Source organism: Bubalus bubalis, chromosome 14 (assembly GCF_019923935.1).
Source record: "Bubalus bubalis isolate 160015118507 breed Murrah chromosome 14, NDDB_SH_1, whole genome shotgun sequence".
Lineage (NCBI taxonomy): Eukaryota > Metazoa > Chordata > Mammalia > Artiodactyla > Bovidae > Bubalus > Bubalus bubalis.
In genome coordinates, this window is record NC_059170.1 from 51,535,259 (window position 1) to 51,555,976 (window position 20,718).

Sequence of the window (20,718 nt, forward strand, 5' to 3'; positions counted from 1 at the left end):
AATATTGCTAACAAAGCTACCAAACGTTACTAAGATGAATACTGGAAATAAGTAGAGGGCTAGGATTAGGTCCACTATGGTGTTTTCAGAGAGGAATCATAGCCTATATCATGACCTATTTTCCAGAGATCTAAATACAAAACCCTTGTTATCAATGGAGACATCAAATAATCCACCCTACACAAGTGCTTTGAAAAGCTGCTAATGGGCGGTAAGAGGAGGTAGAACTGAAATTACACAAAATCACTCCCTGCGATGACTGCCTACATGTGCCATAGCCTCTCGCTTCCCCATTGCTGAGAATGGAGAAGTCTGACAAAAGTCAATGGTTGACAAAAGTCAATGGTTTCTAATAGAATATCAAAAGTTGTTTCCATATCTCCTAGTCTATAAGACATCATAAAACAGTTTTTAAGAAGTCTAGCTACTTACATACCAATTTGGCATGAGAGAAGGAAGACATTATTTTATATAAATTAGAAGAATGAGTTTCCTAATTTTTTTCAGTCTATCATGGTTCCACCTCAGGTGAACAGAACTGTCCTGGGTCAGAGGCAGAATAATGACCCTAACATAGCATTTATTTTGCATAGAAAAATGTCTCTAACCATCATCATAACCCATCTTACCAAAAATTTTGAGTAACCCAAAAAGATAACATCAAAATAAAGACACAATAAAAGTAAGAAAAGTATCTATGAAATCAAATTACTCACAGGGGATCCATCACTCCAAGTAAAGCCCTCGGAAGGACTTCCATATGTCAGTCCCAACCAAAATAGTTCATGGTAGCTTCCACTAGCCCTGCAACATACAAGATATAAAGGCAGCTTATGGTACTATATGAACCAAGTTTGGTTACCTATGAGTCCTAATCAAATTTGAACATGACTCCCAAAATATAAATTGGTTAGTACACAGGTGAAGGATTAAATGACTAAATATAAGCATTATGCAACAGTTGCACATTTTGGTACAACTTGTAAATATCCTGAAAACAAGCTGCTGTTTGAAATAATTGTAAAGCATTGAGATATTCATTCACTTAATGAATAATAAGTGTCTTATGCTTTTATAGAGCAATTCATCTCAGGATTTATAGCTATAAAATTAAAGCATTTGGAAATGAAGTGAAAGTCACTCAGTCGTGTCTGACTTTTTGCAACCCCACAGATTGTAGCTTGTCAGGCTACTCTGTCCATGGAATTCTCCAGGCCAGAATTTGGAAGTGAAACCAGGTCCCAGAGTGCCCACAGATTTGGAATACAGCATCACCAACTCAATGGACATGAACCTGGGCACACTCTGGGAGATGATGAGGGACAGGGAAAACCGGCATGCTGCAGTCCATGGGTTTGCAGAGTCGGACACAACTTGACAACTGAAAAACAACAACAAATGTGTACTCAAAGGGTCAAAGGAAGGAGTATTAACTAGAAAAGATACTTACGTTACTAATCGCCATATTGCTTGCTGTTCCTCCTTATTATTGATACTAGCTAGATCTCCACCCAGAGCTCTACAAAAATCTCGGGATTCAAACCATGTTTTCTTCTCATGTTTTCCTTTTGCAAACAGCTAAAAGTAATACAGATTCAGAATTTATTTTACACTTCACAGCTTATCAAACCAAGAGAAATTATTATCTACTTTTAACGAGATTTCATTTAGTGAAAAGCAAGACATTACAATGGCCCCAAGCAATGTAATTCTCTTGGCTGAAAATCAATTTGCAAGAGAATATTTGGGTAACAGAGTTTGGCAGATGATTTTGTTAAGAAAACTCTAGAAAATAGAATTATTTTATAGCACTGAAAAAGTGAGATTGAAAGATACAGACTCTTGGAGAAGACAGGATTAATTTGGTTAAGTGTCAACTATGCCATTCAGATGGAAAAGAATGAAAGAAACTTGATATAGAGAAAGCAAACATAAATAAAAATTTAAGGATAATAACCTAAGATAGTGCCACGGTTTTGTTATCCTGTTTAGCTTAAACACTGAATAACCTGGGAGTCTTTCAATGCTTCTTTGGTATGTTCTTAAAATTTTCTTATCATTTTTGCTTATGGTTGCATAGTTTAACAAAGATTGGAGGTCATGGCATGACAGACACTAATTGGACAGAGCATGTAAAAAAAATGGTATGTAAGCTAAATTTAATATTTATTTAGAATTTAGAGAATATGTCATATTACCCAGAGGACTGCTGGGGGAATGGAACCCACAGGGATCCATCAGGATGTAAGCAGTGGAGCAGTTTACATCATTGTATTCATCAATGTCTATAATTTTTATTCATTGCTTCTCATGAGACATGGCCTGTATCATTGTAGGCTTGTAGAAAAGGAGTTTATTTCCAACAGACCTGTGGTTGTCTAGTTCTCATCAAGCAACCTGAGGCGATCTTCACCTTGACCCTACTTGAGTTATTGGGACACGTGTGCCTTGAGCAACTTTTCATTGCAGTAACTCCCAAGACCTCTGTGAGTACCTCAACTTGTGTAGATGGTGATAGAAGATTTTATTTTTGTAAATCAATTTACTAAAATAGCTGAACTTTATTAAGAATTTTCACATCTTAGTATGTACAAAGATGGTCTATATATTTTCAGACAAACCCTACCCCAAGCACCTCCAAAATCATAATTCCTAGGGAAGCACACATTTGAATTTGTTAAACATCTACCCAGATAATGTCTGCTGGAACTCTTGGTTCATTTCCCAGCTCTGGAGAATTCTGTACTGTCTCTCAGAAATCCTGCAACAAATCTCCATAGCCTGCCATTTTCCCATGAATGGCTGTGTATAGGACGGACCTGGCCTTTGTGTAATAACTCAAAAGTTTCCAGAGGCAACAATAAAATACCTCATTTGCTTTGTATTAGTTTTCAACCCATTCGTAAAATCCTCTCTAGTGTTGGCCCAATACTTTTCCTTCTATGTAAATTATGCTTTAAGTTGGACTGGTTGATCTGTATTAAATATAGCTCATTAGTCTCTGTTACTGCTAGTGGTAGTTACCAACCAAATTAGCCCCTAAGTTAGAGACTAAACAACCTCATTCCAATACACATTAACAAATGAAGTTCTTCATCAGCTTTGTCTGTTTTACAAAACATGCCAGAGCCATATGCCTCAAAGGATGGAATAAAAGAGGTCCTGAGAACTGGCCATTAGAGAAAAATGTCATTAAGTGGTAGTTAAGTATTGGGTTGACCAAAAAGTTTGCTTGGGTTGTTCTGTAACATCTTACAAGAAAACCAAAATGAATTTTTTGGCCAACCCAATACATTGCTATATTTGGCTAAATCCAACCTTCTCTAGAAAGAATATGATTTACAAGAAAGAAAAAGACCCAAATGCTTAATTCATTGGAGTTGGGGGTATGTGTTTTATTTGTTTGGGTGAACTTGATTGCATAAAGAGAAAATGGGTGATCTCACATAGGAATGTACTAAGTGACTACAGGATATCAAACTGTCATTTACGAGTCACTATATGGCCATGTACTCCCTACCTAACAGTCCTTCATCTTCCATCAGGCATCATAATCAGGGGTTAAATAAGAACAAAGGAATATTCTCTCTAGAATCCCCATGTGGCTTGATTGCAGATTTGTTTATCAATTCACTTAGCCAAAAGCTTGAGCTCCAAGAACAGAGCCAAAATGGGATGCCATAGGATAGCATGAGGTAGGGCAGGAATTTTTATTGAGAAAAAGAAATGTGAGCTCAGAAAGCATGGGAAAGAGGAAAGATGCCAAGTGTATGGAGTGATAAAGGCAGAGCAGGTGAAGAAAGGCTGGTGTGACTTCTATTTACAGTATCGGTCATGTTTGTTGGTCTGAATGCAACTGGTTCTTATCTTTCCACCCAAGGAACGCTCTTTCAAAACAACAAGTGCCCAAGTCCCCTTTCAGATCAATAACATAGGAATTTCTATAGGCTCAACCCAGACATTGCTTTTGTTTTGTTTTCATTCCTTAGATGATTCTTAAGGCTGAAACATATCCCCAATTCTTGAAGAGCTCAGCAATGGATACTTACTTTGAAGCACAAGCTTGTTTTACTGGAGGCACCCCAATCCTCTGGACATTTGGGTTCAGGGGTGGTTGTGGGTGCTGGTGGGCGAGTGACTCCTTCTGCCCAGTGTTTGCACACAAATTTTGCCTTTTCTTCACATCTCAAGACATCCCACAAGCCCCCTGCAACCCCAGTCTTCATGGCAACACACCCAGCTTTCCGTCCTGCAGGTAACAAAGCAGAATTCACAACAGGTGATTGTGAAACCTGGCTGTGCTCAAAGAGCTCAAACCTGAGCCTCAAGTAGTGGGATAAAATCTACATGTGATAAGAAAATGTAGAGGAGACACTCTGCAGCATTTCACAATTGCTTTGTTCTATTTCTGAACCATTATTTGTATTTTATTTGTGTGGCCTATATCCCCAACTGAATTATCAATATAATCCCAAATGTCAAGGTTTGGCAGAAATAGAGACATAGATAGATGTAGGGAGCAAACATATGGACACCAAGGGGGGAAGGGAAAGTGGGATGTGTTGGGAGATTGGGATTGATATATCTATACTATTGATACTATGTATAGAATAAGTAACTAATGAGAACCTGCTGTATAGCACAGGGAACTGTACTTAACGCTCTGTGGTGACCTATATGCGAAGGAAATCCAAAACAGAGGGGATCTATGTATACATATGGCTGACTCATTTTGATTTATAGCAGAAATGAATACAACATTGTAAAGCAACTTGTATTTCTATAAAAAGCAATTAACAGTCACCAGAAGGTAACCCAAGGCCTTCATGTGAAAGTAACTCTGAAAAAAAAAATTGTCAGGGTTTTGGTAGCATTTTGTATTTCTAATATCTGGTGGGGTCCCCCCACTGAACACAGACATAACAATACAATATTTTTAGTATGATAAAATCTATCATAATGACAAAAATAACGGGTTTTGTTTTACCAAGGAAGTTGTTTTTTAAAATTAATTTTTATTTTATATAGGAGTATAGTTGATTTAAATTGTTGTTAGTTTCAAGTGTACAGCAAAAGTGATTCAGTTATACACACACTTATATACACTCTTTTTTGGATTCTTTTTCCCATAGAGGCCATTACAGAGTATTGAGTAGAGCTCCCTGTGCTATACAACAGGTCCATATTAGTTATCTATTTTATATATGGTAGTGTGTATAGCAATGGCAACCCACTCCAGTACTCTTGCCTGGAAAATCCCATGGACGAAGGAGCCTGGTGGACTGCAGTCCATGGGGTCGCTAAGAGTTGGACACAACTGAGCGACTTCACTCTCACTTTTCACTTTCATGCATTGGAGAAGGAAATGGCAACCCACTCCAGTGTTCTTGCCTGGAGAATCCCAGGGCCGGGGGAGCCTCGTGGGCTGACGTCTATGGGGTCACACAGAGTCGGACACGACTGAAGTGACTTAGCAGCAGCAGCAGCAGCAGTGTGTATAGGTCAATCCTAATCTTCCAATTTATCCCTCCCTGCCCTTATCCCCTGGTAACCATAATTTTATTTTCTACATCTATAACTCTGTTTTGTAGATAAGTTCATCTGTGTCCTTAAAACTTTTTTATTTTATATTGGAGCATAGTAGATTAACAATGCTGTATTAATTTTAGGTATACAGCAAAGTGATTCATACATATACATGTATATCTTCATTTTAAAATTCTTTAATGGATAAAGAAGCAGATAAAATAAAATGTGGACCTACTAAGCTTCATAGTTTATTTCAAAATATCATTAAAATAGAACTTGAAAAACATTAGGATTTCTTACTGCTAAGATGAGATAATCTTTGATTATTATACTTTTAAAGGCAGTATATGTTTAGTTTTAGAGAACTACACTTTCCCCAAAATATTTTCTCTATGATTGCTAATTCCCTATGACTATGGTTTGATTTATTTTTATTCCCTAAGGATGTTCCTAGATTAATCTCTCAGTATCCTACTGCTAAATGATCAACACCAGTGAAATTAAGGCATGTTGTCTGGCAAGTAAAAATTATCACTCAAAAAAAAAAATGCACTCAGCTCTTAATATACTACCCTGTTCTTTCAAAATAAACTTAAATCTTACTATTTTCCAGAATGTTCAATTAATTAAACAGAAATCACACTATCCAAATTACTGATCTATTTTCCTTATTGATGACTGAAGATCCAAATTTTTAAAACTTCTGAAGATTTGAACTTATTAGGCCAAACAGTTAATTTGCATACTTAAGCTCTATTATTCCTTCCATAGCTTTTTAACTAGGCACAATGAAACATTTGCTGTAAGGATGTTGAATTTCCTGAGTGCAGTCATACTGAATTACATCACAGGCTATGTCACCAGTGCATAAAAAAAAGCAAAAAATAATTTGAGTGTCTATTTCAGAAGCTTCTTATTAATGAAGGCAAATAAAAATTTATAGGGAGAAAGGGTGACCTCCATGCAAACAGCATGGATTTGGGAATTACAAAGATCAGTCTAAATCCATGCTTATAAATTTTCCAAGTCCCAGTTTCTACCTCGACACGAGGAGGATACTGAAACTTAGCTTATGGGTTTTCTACAAGTATAAAACTAAATCCAAGTCATATATACTAAGTCCCCTACATACAATCAAATTCCATTCTGAGAGTGCATTTGTCAAGTCCAATTTGTTTGTAAGTGCAATAAAGTTAGCCTAGGAACCCAACTAACACAGATGGCTATATAGTACTGTACTATAATAGGTTTATAACACTTTTCACACAAATAATACATAAAAAAAAATAAAGAAAATTTTAACATGACAGTACAGTACCTTGAAAAGTACAATAGTACAACAGCAGGCATCCAGCGGCACATTCACATCTTTGAAAGTTCGCCACTTGAGGGTTTGTATGTAGGGGACTTATTGTAAAGAGCTAACAGGGTGGCCCGTTCAAGGTACTGAAATAATACATTCCACATAAGCACTCAGTCTTGTTCTACCACTGAAGCACAGTCATATTTCTGTTCATAGTCACATTGAAAGTTTTATACCCCCGAGGACAGTTTTAAGTCCTCAGAAATACGTGAATCAGTGGTCACCATGGAATCTTTCTGACCATTAAGGATTTCATCACTATTTCATAAATACTTCAAATAGAGTGGCACCAAATAACCTAGGAGTTTTCTCTTCCTTTTTATCTTAGACCACTGCACACTAATGGGAACATTTTTTAAAGAAAAAAGAGAGTGAAATAAAATATAATAAAATTTTAATAGTACAATGAATTTACAGAAGTCTATTTGGAAAGGTACATGAAGGAATCACAGGTTTGGCCAAATGGATATGTGGGGTGAATGGAAGCCTGAAACGGAAGCCCTGCACATACCTGGCATATCTGAATTCCAGTGTGTGAACTGAACGCCTTCCTCGACGGTCCACTGAAAGGTGCCTTTGTGTTGTACATCGGAAAGTCCTATCCAAAAATATCTTTCAGGCCTCAATCCAACCAAACTAGTCAGAAAGGCTTGTTCATATCTTAAAAAAAAATTTAACTAAATTTTAGGAAAAAAGTGAATTTTTCTAATTATCCACATGAAAAACATCTCAATTGTATGCCTGTGCTATCATTTAGTTGGCAAATCAAACCTATTATGTCCTATTTACTTGTCATTTAAATTATGCAAATTTTCGCTAAGGAAATGTGATCTTATGAAGGAAAAGTATCATACAGTTGATAGAATAAAATCATTCAAATGTACCCAAACTATTTCTCTCTATTTCTCATCAGTCCCTCTGCTTATCCTGTTGCCTTTTAAAATACAATGTTTGAAAATCAATTCACTTTTCAAATATTTCAGATGCTCTACACAATTCTTGGTGAAGTAAGTGGAGAGGCTGCAACATTATTAAAGATAATACAATTAGAAAATCTGGGTTGATTTTCCCCTCAATTTCATTCCCATTTCTCAGCTCTGAAACAACAGAGAAAATTATCAAGAAATATAGAGAACTAGAGATTCAATCTCTAGAAAGAACTAGGAGCAGAATCACAAGCTCCAACATTTTTTCTCCCTCTGGATCTCATCTTTATATTTGGCGTCACCTGGTAATAACACACTGTGGTTAGTAAGGCAAACAAAATTTGTCTTAATTGATAAATGACAGTGATGCAGCAGCATACGCAAAAAAGTCTCTCTTTGGAGCAAAAGAAAAGTGATGTTCAAAATTTCCAGCAACAAGGGAATTGTAGATGCCTCTAGCACGAGCAGAGAGGAAATGGAGAGAAAACCACAATAACAGAACATTGGTTTGACCCTAGTCTGAATAATTTAATTCCCTAAACTGAACAAACCAAAAAAAAAAAAAATTAAAAATAAGAAACTCAATTTTTCTTAAATGCCTAAACACCAAATTGAACCAAAGAGTTAGTGAGTTCATGAACACAAATATCACAGAAAACACACACAAAAAAAGCAAACCTAAAATAGAAAATCTAGGGACATCCATGCTCCAGTAGACTCAAAGACCAACAAGATAGACCAGAATATGCTCCCAAGGTACTTAAAAATGTGTAGCTTACTTCCAGGTCATAAGATAAAAATTATCTATGTTCTGATTTTCAGAGGCGAGCAATGTATCAGACATTTAATTATACATGAAGAAAGAATGTTGAAATATAAGTTTTTTTATAAAGACTATATAAATTCTATGAACTCTATGACGTCTTTCATTTTATCAAAGAATTTTAATATTAATAGCTTCTTCTAGATCTTATTGAGCCTGCTTTGAAAGGTCAAGAAATATAACTTACTGTATTAAAATTCAATAATTTTTACCCATTTACTCCAAATCAAATGGACAATATAAAAAATTAAATTTCTTTTAAGTTTCTTGAAAAAAGTAGGAGAAAAATAAATACCGAAATCTCAAAGAAGGATGGAACGCTAGAAGTTAAAGGTTACATAAAATTCTCTATCTCCACATCATTTTCTGGACCTGCTAGTCTAGTAAGCCTAGAAAATCTCTCTGCTCCCTCTCACCCCCACTGGACTGCCAAGGGATGTTCCTGTCTACCTTTTTTTTATGTTGGAGGTGGTAGTAAAAATAGAATGTTTGATTTCTTGAGATGATAAATTTTCCTTACTTTCTCTGCTTTAAAAACTTTGAGATCTACTACATTAAAAAAGTTAGCTATATAAACAACATTTACTGGAGTATTAGCAAACTGTTCTTGTTTTTTGGTACTAAAAGTAGCAAAATATTTTTTAGTGTTTGAAATGAAGAATCCAAATAAAAATATGATTTTTACTGCTTCTATATTTAAAAACCATACTTCAAGATTCAGTGTAATTTACTCAGAAATTTAGAGCATACTGATATACTCTTCTGAAAATGTTTCATTATTTGATATATATATATATATTTAAAATAGAATAGTTGCATACCTGTCTTCAACAGTTGTTAGGTAAGCCTTCTCACTTACACAGGTTTGGTTTGCTTCTGTAAATGTTGAAAGTGTGTGTCCAATCAAATAGCAGTAGAATCCATGCCTTTTCCAGCCCTATTAATATTATCAAGCAGAATATCATGCATATTTATTATATAATATTATTTTAATAATTTCTATATCTTGAAACACAAATTGATAAACAATAGAAGCATGTAAATAACACAAATATCAGTAACTTGATATGCAATGAAAACAATTTATGTGAATAAAGAAAATGAGAGTGCATTGTTCCTCATATGACGAATTATGATACAAAATGGGGGTGAGGGGAGTCATTCTTTCCATTCTGATGCAATTTTCAACAAAAACGATCTGTGAAATGTTTACCAGAGAAACTGAATGAAATGAGTAAGTTCTCAGTTTTAGAATAGGAAGCCACAGGAACTAATTTGCAGAATAACAAGCCTAGTTACCTACTGAAGACAGCAGTAGATAGTGAGTACAAAGCTGTGCCATCTGGTCAAAGGTTGCTACTGCTAAGTAACTTCAGTCGTGTCCGACTCTGTGCGACCCTATAGATGGCAGCCCACCAGGCTCCCCCATCCCTGGGATTCTCCAGGCAAGAACACTGGAGTGGGTTGCCATTTCCTTCTCCAATGCAGGAAAGTGAAGAGTGAAAGTGAAGTCGCTCAGTCGTGTCCGACTCCTAGCGACCCCATGGACTGCAGCTCACCAGGCTCCCCCATCCATGGGATTTTCCAGGCAAGAGTACTGGAGTGGGGTGCCATCGCCTTCTCCAGGTCAAAGGTTAGTACTTATCAAACTCCTGGCATCATAAATTGACATGGTTCCTCTCCCACAATTCAAACACATAGAAATGCTAAATAAAAACATGGCAATAAACAGAAAGTCCATACTAGAATTTGAGAGAAAGAAGGAAAAATCTTCAGGGTCAAAAATAAGTACTAGAGAACGAAAAAGCTGGAATAGAAAATGTACAAGCTGAGATTGTAGTTGCCCAGTCATATTTTAGACCAAGATTAAGGTTCTGAAGTTTATGGATTAGGGTTTTACTGTTCATACAGATTAGGATATTGGGCCATCAGCTCACCTGAGGCAGTGAGATAGAACTGATTGTTGTTGTTTAGTTACTAAGTTATCTCTGATTCTTCTACGATCCTGTGGACTGCAGCCTGCCAGGCTCCTCTGTCCCTGGGATTTCCCAGGTAAGAATACTGGAATGGGTTGCCATTTCCTTCTCTGGGGGATCCTCCCAACCTAGGGATTAAACCCACATCTCCTGCATTGGCAGGCGGGTTCTTTACCACTGAGCCATCAGGGAAGCCCATAGAACTGAAGTCCTTGTGTAAAGATGATACCCACTCATGGTAGCCCCTCTGTGAAAGGAGAGCAAGAAAACACCACCCACAAAAACAGGAAATTAAGAGATCCTTGTCACTTGCTTGGGGATTTGGATGCAGAAAGAAGAAACTTCTTCTGCTGAAAACAAATACCAAGTCTGTGCCACACAGCTGGGTGCCAGTCCCAACTTTACACTATCCACACTGCGTGAGACTCCATAGTCAAAACATAAAAAATAAAATACACAAAAGGAGAATCTTACAGGTGCTTTGAGAATTAAAATGCAAAATCACACAACAGAAATATTTCCACAACCCAGGTCATATAAGACTATGACATTTGAGGGTAGGAGGAGATGGGACGGTGAACTAATTCACAACCAAAAATTATAAACCATGTAAGAAAAATGTCTCCTTTAAGGGAGAGTCAACAGTTTAACATAGTAAAACCAAGTGGAAAAGAAGCATGTTATGGCGATTTAAGTGACAAAGGAAGAAAGATAATCAATGAGGAAAGATCAAAATACTATGAACAAAGAAAAACAGGATTTGACTACACAAAAAAAAACAGAATTTCTAGAAAAGAAAAATATGAAGTTAAAAACTCAATGGCCAGATAAAGCATAGAAAATGTGGTTTCAGAAGATTAGTAAGCTGACTGAATGTGGAAGAGAGATGAGACTATGAAAAGATGTTTAAAATCATATTGATAGAAAATATAGAAGATACAGAGGGCTTTCCCAATGACTCAGCATTAAAGAATATACCTGCAGTGCCAGAGACACAGGAGACGTGACTGAAGCAACTGAGCATGCACATCTGCTGAATGAGGTTGAAAAGCATCCTGAGAGAAGTTTGAGAAGCATTGAATAGAATGAATGACTGGTAATTTTCAAGAATGGAAAGATACAAATCTTCAAAATGAAGAGATACTCCACACCAAATGGAACCAATAAAGCAAATCCAAATCTCAACACATTATACTTACAGAGACAATGAAAAAACTCTTAAAATCAATCAGAGAGAAAATACAGATTATCCACTTTTTTAAAATAAAAAAAGAAGAAGAATTAGTCTAACAGGAATTCCAATGGCAAAAATAAAGATCAGGAGAAAATGAAATAATATATATAGTGCTGTCGGAAAACAGCTGTCAATCTAGAATTCTAAAATGACTTACCTAAATTACTATGCAGAGGGAAGATGAATTCAAGACATTTTCAAACACAGACAGAGAGTTTTCCACTCCCAAATCCCAGTGAAAAGAACTTCTAAAACATTAACTTTGGCAAGAAAGTAAAGTCAAGAGGAGTAAGTGAGCTAGAAGTCTACACTGAGCAAAGAAGTCAATAAATGTCAGTAAATCCAGATCTAACTGCCTGGACAAATAGCAAAGATAACTAATTGGAAGTGGGAAGCTAAAGAATGGAATAGTAACAAGATCTGTAGTTTAGTTAACCATATTGTATCCATGCCAACCACCTGTTGTGATCATGTACTCTGGTTAGATAAGACGCTATCATTGGCAGAAGTCGAGTGGGGACTTCTCAGTACTCTTTTTTTTTTTAACTTCTCGTGAGTCTAACATTATTTCAAATTTTAAAAAACTCTGAATTATAAGTGGAATAATAACATTCATTTTGTTCAGGAGGCAGAGAAAGGGACTGGTTAACTTCAAGACAAGAATGCATGTTAAAATTATAAGATTAACCATTTTGAAAAAAAAGGAGTAAAAATGTAGAATTTCCAAAAGGGGGCTTCCCTCGTGGCTCAGATTGTAAAGAATCTGCCTGCAATGTGTGAGACCTGGATTTGATCCCTGGGTCGGGACTAGCCCCTGGAGAAGGGAATGGCTACCCACTCCAGTACTCTTCCCTGGAGAATTCCATGGACAGAGGAGCCTGGCAAGCTGCAGTCCTTGGAGTCTCAAAGAGTCTGACACAACTGGGCAACTTTCACTTTTTTTAGAGGAGGAAAAGGGGGAAAATATATTCATTAGAACCAATGTGAACCAATGTTATGCACAAAAAGAAAAAAAAGAAAGAAAGCAGAATGGTAAACAAAATAAAGCACATAATAATATGGTAGGAACAAATCCAAATAGATTGGTATGCAAAACAAATCTAAGCTCATGTCTTCACCAGTTAAAAGCCAGAGTTCCTCAAATTAGATTAAAATGAAAATGCAGATACTCATTTACAAGAGCCATTCTTAAACTACAGCTACATAGCATGATTAAAAGCAATCAGCTGGAAAACAGGATTCTGGGCAAACACCAAACAAAAGATAGCTTCTGTGGCAATATTATTTAAAATTGACTTTATGGTAAAAAACATTATTATGAATGAAGAAAATAACTACATAATTAAAGAACTGATTCTCCAGAAAGATATAAATACATATCAAAGTATATAAGACAAAACTTGATAGAATCACAATAAGAATATTATATCAAACAGATGAAATATTAGTAATATAGAATATCTGGATAATATAATTGCTAAGTTTTATCAGTGCTCATTCAGTCATGTCTGACTCTTTGAGATCCCACGGTCTGTATGAGATCCCATCTATGTGTTCAAGCATAGATGGAATATTTAGAAAAACTGATTATGAACTAGATAATGAAGAAAATCTCAACAACTAACAACAAAAACTTTATATGAGCACAATGCAGTGGAATGAAAATCAATAGTACCTCCCAATTATTTAGAAACTAAAACACAAAACTCCCATTACTGCCACCAAAACTTCCACCACCATGAAAACACACATACACACCCCAGTTCACAGGTCAAAGAATCTTAATGGAAACAAAACATATTTAGAATTGAATCATAAAGAAATCCCACATAATACATGGTGTCTGGTCCATGGTTTCAATTCCACCTTTTACTTCTCATAAGCATTTGAAAAAAACATTCACTTTAATGTCACATCCATTCATTCCACTATCTAAAGCTTATGATGGTATGTTTTATAATTTTGGATTTCAAACTCATCTGTGGGATTCTCAATCAGCCTGGAGAAGGGGTCTTCTAAAGAGGATTTACACGTGCATCTATCAGACATCCAGGAATATTAGCAACTCAGGACTACTTCATGTTAATTTCTTAAATCAAGGTTTCCCACAGAGATAGCAATGAATTGCAAACTGAATCTCAGATCTTGATCATAGAAGGTCTGTAGTTTTGAACTCTCAAAAATACTCCCAAAACACCAAGTACCCAGGCTCAGACAAAAAAAAAAAAAACACCAAACCTCTCTGTTATCTTCTTTTGCCAGCAAGTGAATTTTTTTCCTAGTCTTCCCAATGATTTGAGGAAACCACTGCCTAAAGCATGTGTTTTTAAAAACTTGCCAAATTAATATCTCTAAGTCTGTGCTTCCTCCCCTATCTAATTAGAAATGTAATATTTATCTTTTAGGGCTTCCTTGGTGGCTCAGTGGTAAAGAATCCGTCTGCCAATACAGGAGAGTTGGGTCCAATCCATGAATCAGGAAGATCCCTTGGAGAAGGAAATGGCAACCCACTCCAGTATTCTTGCCTGGGAAATCCCATGGACAGAGGAACTTGGTGGGCTACAGTCCATGAGATCACAAAAGAATCAGACATGGCTTGGCAACTAAACAACAAAATTTATCTTTTAAGACTATTGAAAGCAAAATAACCACACTCAACAAACAATTGGCTGATACTTTCTTCCTTTTCTTATTACCAACCTAATGATTAAATTGGATTTTTATCAGTGATTGTAGACAGTTAATAGAAAAAATATATATAAAAAAATTTTGATTGCATAGAAGTAATAAAATTTACTTTCTCGGTGGCTCAGACAGTAAAGATCTGCCCGCAATGTGGGAGACCCAGGTTCGATCCCTGAGTCAGGAAGATCCCCTGGAGAAGGGAATGGCAACCCACTCCAGTATTCTTGCCTGGAAAATTCCATGGACAGAGGAATCTGGCAGGCTACAGTCAATGGCATCACAAAGAGTCGGACATGACTGGGCTACTTTCACTTCACTTCACTTTAATAAAATTTAAGGATTGGTTTATTAATTACAGAAAGTTACAATAATACACAATCTCCTGTATACACTTAAGTAAAGAATACCTAAGTGTACTGGTAGTGAAACCAGCAGTGAAAGTGTAAGAACTTGGCAGGAGACTTGGGTTCTTAACTTCCCTCTGTGTGACTTGAAAAAGTTATCACTTCTCTGGCCGAAATTTCCAGAATGCAAAATTTAAATGGGGGTTTTCAATAGTCACTAAGATACTTTTTCTATCTCTCACATTCTGTAATTTTCTGTGTCTGCTCTATTTTTCTTTATGGTTTAATGGTATAGTACTCAATTATGTTTCATGAATTCTGGTGTTTGTTATAAGATAATTTGATCATAACGTGACACTCTTGGACAGAAAATCAGTTGCTACTTTATTTTTATCCAAGAGAAGTGAGAAAGGAAAAAAGAGGAAGATGGGCAACTCAGCAATCAAACAGGAAAATGATAACCATACACCCTGTGTTTTTGTAGCTTCTTTGCATTTTCAGAAACTGTTTCACAGAAATAATCTACTTTAACCTCAAAGAAAGATAAGACTTGCTAGGAGGTATCACTAACCATGGTGCACGTGAGATTAAAGCACAATAGGATTGCATGGCTTGACTTGGTTTAGCTGAATTACTACTAGCTACTACCAGCTGGAATGTAGACCTCCTGCCTTCTAGATCCTCAGAGATTTACAGAGATGAATCCCCACCAGAAACAAGGTCACCAGAAATATTAAAAATGGAAAAAATGACTAAGGATAATTTGCTGGCTACAACTTAAGGTTATCCACTAGAGATGTCCTTGACAATGCACTGGGTCAAAGATTAGCAATATCTTGAAGCTGAAGCATTTGGCTACTATGACAATTAAGTACTTCAACAGACAAAAATAAGCTAAGTCTATCACATCGACTTTGCTGATCTGAAACCAGGGGGTGCGTTCTATACTCACTTTCTGGCAGCCTGCTTCCACTTCCACTACTCCTGGAGTTTGGGCTTGTGATTTCATCTTACAGATGTAACCAAGAGGCCGTTCGCATGCCCGATCTGCCCAGTACCCATCCTGCAGAAAGCAAGGGGGAAAAAAATCTTAATGATTATCAGTTGTTTGACCTTGATGCTATTTTCTTATAATTGTGCCTCTGAAAAGGGAAACAAAGATTCGAGAGAAAAAGGCATCTATGAAGAGGAAAAGTAAGTGGATATTTTACCAGGAAACTGCAAATTTGACTTCGGCTACAAAGATGTAGCCAAATCAAGATTGCTGGGAGAAATATCAATAACCTCAAATATGCAGATGACAACCACCCTTATGGCAGAAAGCAAAGAAGAATTAAAGCCTCCTGATGAAAGTGAAAGAGGAGAGTGAAAAAGCTGGCTTAAAACTCAACATTCAGAAAACTAAGATCATGGCATTTCATCCCATCACTTTATGGCAAATAGATGGGGAAACAATGGAAACAGTGACAGACTTTACTTTTTTGGGCTCCAAAAGCATTGCAGATGGTGACTGAAGCCAGGAAATTAAAAGACGCTTGTTCCTTGGAAGAAAAGTTATGACCAACCTAGACAGCATATTAAAAAGCAGAGATATCACTTTGCCAACAAAGGTCCGTCTAGTCAAAGCTATGGTTTTCCCAGTAGTCATGTATGGATGTGAGAGCTGGACTATAAAGAGAGCTGAGCACCAAAGAATTGATGCTTGTGAACTGTGGTATTGGAGAAGACTCTCGAGAGTCCCTCGGACAGCAGGGAGATCCAACCAGTCCATCTTAAAGGGAATATTCATTGAAAGGACTGATGCTGAGGTGAAACTCCAATACTTTGGCCACCTGATGCCAAGAACTGACCCATTTGAAAAGACCCTAATGCTGGGAAAGATTGAAAGCGGGAGGAGAAGGGGACAACAGAGGATGAGATGGTTGGATGGCATCACTGACTCAGTGAACATGAGTTTGAGTAAACTCCGGGAGTTGGTGATGGACAGGGAAGCCTGGCGTGCTGCAGTCCCTGGGGTCACAAAGAGTCGGACACAACTGAGCAACTGAACTGAACTGACAAAGATGTAGGAAGAAACTGTAGCTACAGTTTGTTTTTATATCTTCACTGTCAGGTCACAATGGAGAGAGACCTAGATAGAAATTAAAAATGCTCATAAGCCCTTAAGCGATGGTTCAACAGAAGATTTGCACACAGCCTCCTCATCCATCCCTACCAGCAGCTGTTTTCAAGTTAAGTGAGTACATGTATTTATTTATTTGTTTTTAGCCAAACCATGTAGTATGCAGGATCTTATTTCCCTGACCAGGGATTGAACCCAAGCTCCCTTGCAGTGAAAACCTGGAGTCTTAACTGCTGAGCCACCAGGGAAGTCCCAGAGTACACATAAAGCCATACAGAAAGAACACTCCCATGCAACACACCCAACCTGAAAACAGTATCCTTCCCTCCCTTCTTCCTATTTCTATTGATGAGGGTCCTCTATGAACTTAAGGTGGCATCTTTCATTCTGCTTCAAATTCTACCTTTTCTATCTTCCCTAGAGATTTCACATTAAATGAGTGCTCATCCCCTTCCCTCAACTGCTAAACACCTTGAAAAGTGGTTTTCTGTACTCTTTGACTTAATCCTCACATCTCATTCAGTCTCAGCCACTACAATCTGGTACTCAGCTCTTCAGCCAGCATAATATTTGCGAACTGCAGATTTGGTTTGGCTGCTCCTGGGCTAATGCATGTTTTCTCATTGCCAGTACTTTTCCTACCCACCTCTCCACCTCTCACTCCATGCTTTCAGCCATACTGTCTTTCGAGTTCTCAACAAGAACAAAGCTCTCTGGTTTCCTCTTCCCAGGACACTCTTCTGCCTATTCTTTCAATAATTAATACATATTCTTTCCTTAAGCTTTCCATTTTTCACTGTGAAACGAACCACAATGACAAAAACTGTAGCTAATACTTATTGAACACCAAGTTTGGGCCAGGGACAGTGCACATTATATGTGTTAACCCATTTAATCTTTATACCCACCATGTGAGCTGGGTACAATTATACTCATTTTACAAACAAGGAAATGTTTTGCATTAAAACCCAGCCTCTTAACCACCATGTTCATTAACAAAAAATAACTTGATGATATACTTTATAGCTAAACTGCCTGATTTCCAACATGGAAGCCATGGTTTCATAGTTGACACTTCTGTGTAACCTAAAATAAAAGTCGCTCTCCAAGCACAGACTCAAGGTTGTAGGACCCAGGGTAGATCTAACCAGGTCTACATCCACTCGGAGCAACCAGCTGAAAGTAGAACCAAAGTTCTGAAACTTGTTTAATCAAGCCATATAATCATATGGCACAATTTAGAACCAAACACAAACAATATGAGCATTCGTATTGGTTAATTTCATCTTTGAAATGACAGTTTATCTGCTGCTTTTCTGGTCTTCTTGAAAATGAGTTGGCCAAGATACTCAAGAGACTGAATCTGCATTCTAGTTCAACTTTGATCTATGTCAACTCATTAGGATAGAAACAATGGAAACAATGATATATAATAAGTGGGGCAAAAGGAAAATTTTCCTGTGGCTTTTGCTAGATATCAGTAATTAAAAATGTCTTACTTTGCCTTTCATCACTGCACAGTCTTCCTGCCGGTTGTTTTCATGACTTGGTTCTCCACGAAGCCATTTGGTAAAAGTTACAGGGGTGCCATCACTCCATTCAAAGTACATTTGAATCTTGATGTCGTTTAAGCCAATCCATAACTCATCACTTGGCTCTAAACAGGAAGAAGAGCACAGAAGCAATTTACACAAAGTTTTCTTTCCAAAGATCAAAAGGTTATCAGGAAAGGAAGGCCCCTTCTTTATCAACAACTCTCTTGCCATTACAACCATCATAATGTACCATCCACTTGCACGTTAAATGGATCTACCTCTGTAGCCTGAGATGTCAACGACATTTTGTGTTGTCAGTTTTAGTTTAAAATATGTAATGTATGGGGAGGGAGGAGGGAGGGGGGTTCAGGATGGGAACACGTGTATACCTGTGGTGGATTCATGTTGATGTATGGCAAAATCAATACAATATTGTAAAGTAATTAACCTCCAATTAAAATAAATAAATTTATTTATTAAAAAATATGTAATGTATTCTTCACATTGTGAAGGTGACTGTATTTTTTTGTGCGACTGCAGATTTAATCTCCTGTGAGTTGTTAAAATGAAACTGAAGTAGATCTATCATTACCCTCTATTTTGTGAAACTGTTTATTTTGTTATAAATAATTTACTATAACCAATCAAACTCATGGTGCTGGAAATATGTAGTTTATTTATACATAAATCTATTTGACTAGTATTAAATCTTAGTGTAATGAAGGTTTTAAAATAAAAACTTTAAAAACCACTTCTATTTTACGAACAAGGTTGTTATCAAGAAAATTCTAGGTGTTTCTGTTAAAGTTTAATCACTGTAATAGAAGTTAAGATGATCCATACAGTAAGAAGATATATCAACTGAATAAATGGACTCTCTTGGCATTTAGCACTTATTAGTCTATAAATATAAATGAATCCATCATCACTGTCACCACAAAATACCAGAAAAACCCAAACAAACAAAAGTTAAAATAAAAACTACCAGGTATAGATATAAAAGGTAATCATTCTGTTCTGAAATTCTATGAAAAGCATCATTGATTTTATCAGGAACTGTAATTCTAAAAGCTCTAAATAGCATATGCATAAATGGGATAAAATTGAAGGCCTGCAATCTCACAGCTAAAATCATACACATTTCCACATTTTTAAAAATTGGAGGCATACACAATTCAACGTGTTTTTAAGTTGCCTCCCTGGAATTCCATCATGGATGCGTGATCTATGTTCTTTAAACAGTTAAATAAAATTAATTGTCAACAGATTGTAAAGATGTTGTATTAATAGTAGAAAGTGAGAAATATGCCACATCTTATAGGAATTTCCCTAAATGGTGTAGTCTCTTCCTCCTAAAAGCTGTCACTCAGCTTTGCTTTTGGAGAAGTCCCTGGCTGGCCCAGTGTCAGCCCCAGCAGATGTTTCCAGCACCATGAAGCATGAATGGCTTTGCCAAGATGATCCCTTTTCCTTTCACTTAATTTGGCAGATCATGATCTGTGAGCAGCAAATATAGGCTCCAAAATGACCTCATGTAACTCCTCAAGGTTTTTAGGTTCAAGATCAATGGAAACCTAAACTCTCAAGTCCCACAATTATAACAGAGTGATGAGGGTCCAATAAACATTTTTCTCACTAAACTGTTCTTCCATCTAGCTTTTGTAGTTCATACGCACAAACTTGATCCTATAAAAATATTTAAGATGTGAGCATAAAGTTGTTAGACAAAGTTTTTTGTAAATCTGTTAAGTAAACTGTCTTAATGGAGTCAAAATTTATACATGTAGGTTCCAACTTATCTACTGTGTTTCCATGATTAACATGAAAGATATTGTCTCAACTAGCTAAAAAAGGTTTTCTAGGCTTTGACTCAGAAACAATTTTGTTTTCAGAGGTTAATGAGGGAATTTTAAATTAAAGTGTAGTTGGCAAGTTTGACATTTTAGGAAAAGAAACACTAATTTTAACTTTATTACTTATTTTTTATTAATATTATTTGCATGGTTTTAAAGAAATAAATCTATCAATAATAAAAAGGGAAGGTTTCTCCAGTGAAAATTTACTAATTCTCTAGCTGAGTTTAAAAGCAACCCTCCTCATCCAAATTCAAAATAACTACAGCAACAAATATATAAGGTTCTCCTTTATAATAGACCATATTATATAAAGTAAAGAAAATTT

General features: G+C 36.5%; 1 protein-coding gene across 3 annotated transcripts in view; it reads right to left on the bottom strand.

Moving 5' to 3' along the window:
• Nucleotides 1–20,718, bottom strand: part of MRC1 (mannose receptor C-type 1) — a 111,825-nt gene that overhangs the window by 46,857 nt on the left and 44,250 nt on the right. For all 3 annotated transcript variants that reach the window (XM_025264336.3, XM_025264335.3, XM_044928088.2), the window contains 7 exons: nt 18,502–18,659; nt 15,833–15,943; nt 9,463–9,578; nt 7,404–7,552; nt 4,050–4,249; nt 1,451–1,578; nt 717–804 (listed from right to left, as the gene is read on the bottom strand). In XM_025264336.3, the coding sequence (XP_025120121.2) occupies nt 717–804; nt 1,451–1,578; nt 4,050–4,249; nt 7,404–7,552; nt 9,463–9,578; nt 15,833–15,943; nt 18,502–18,659 (950 nt within the window). The remainder of the gene's footprint in view (nt 1–716; nt 805–1,450; nt 1,579–4,049; nt 4,250–7,403; nt 7,553–9,462; nt 9,579–15,832; nt 15,944–18,501; nt 18,660–20,718) is intronic.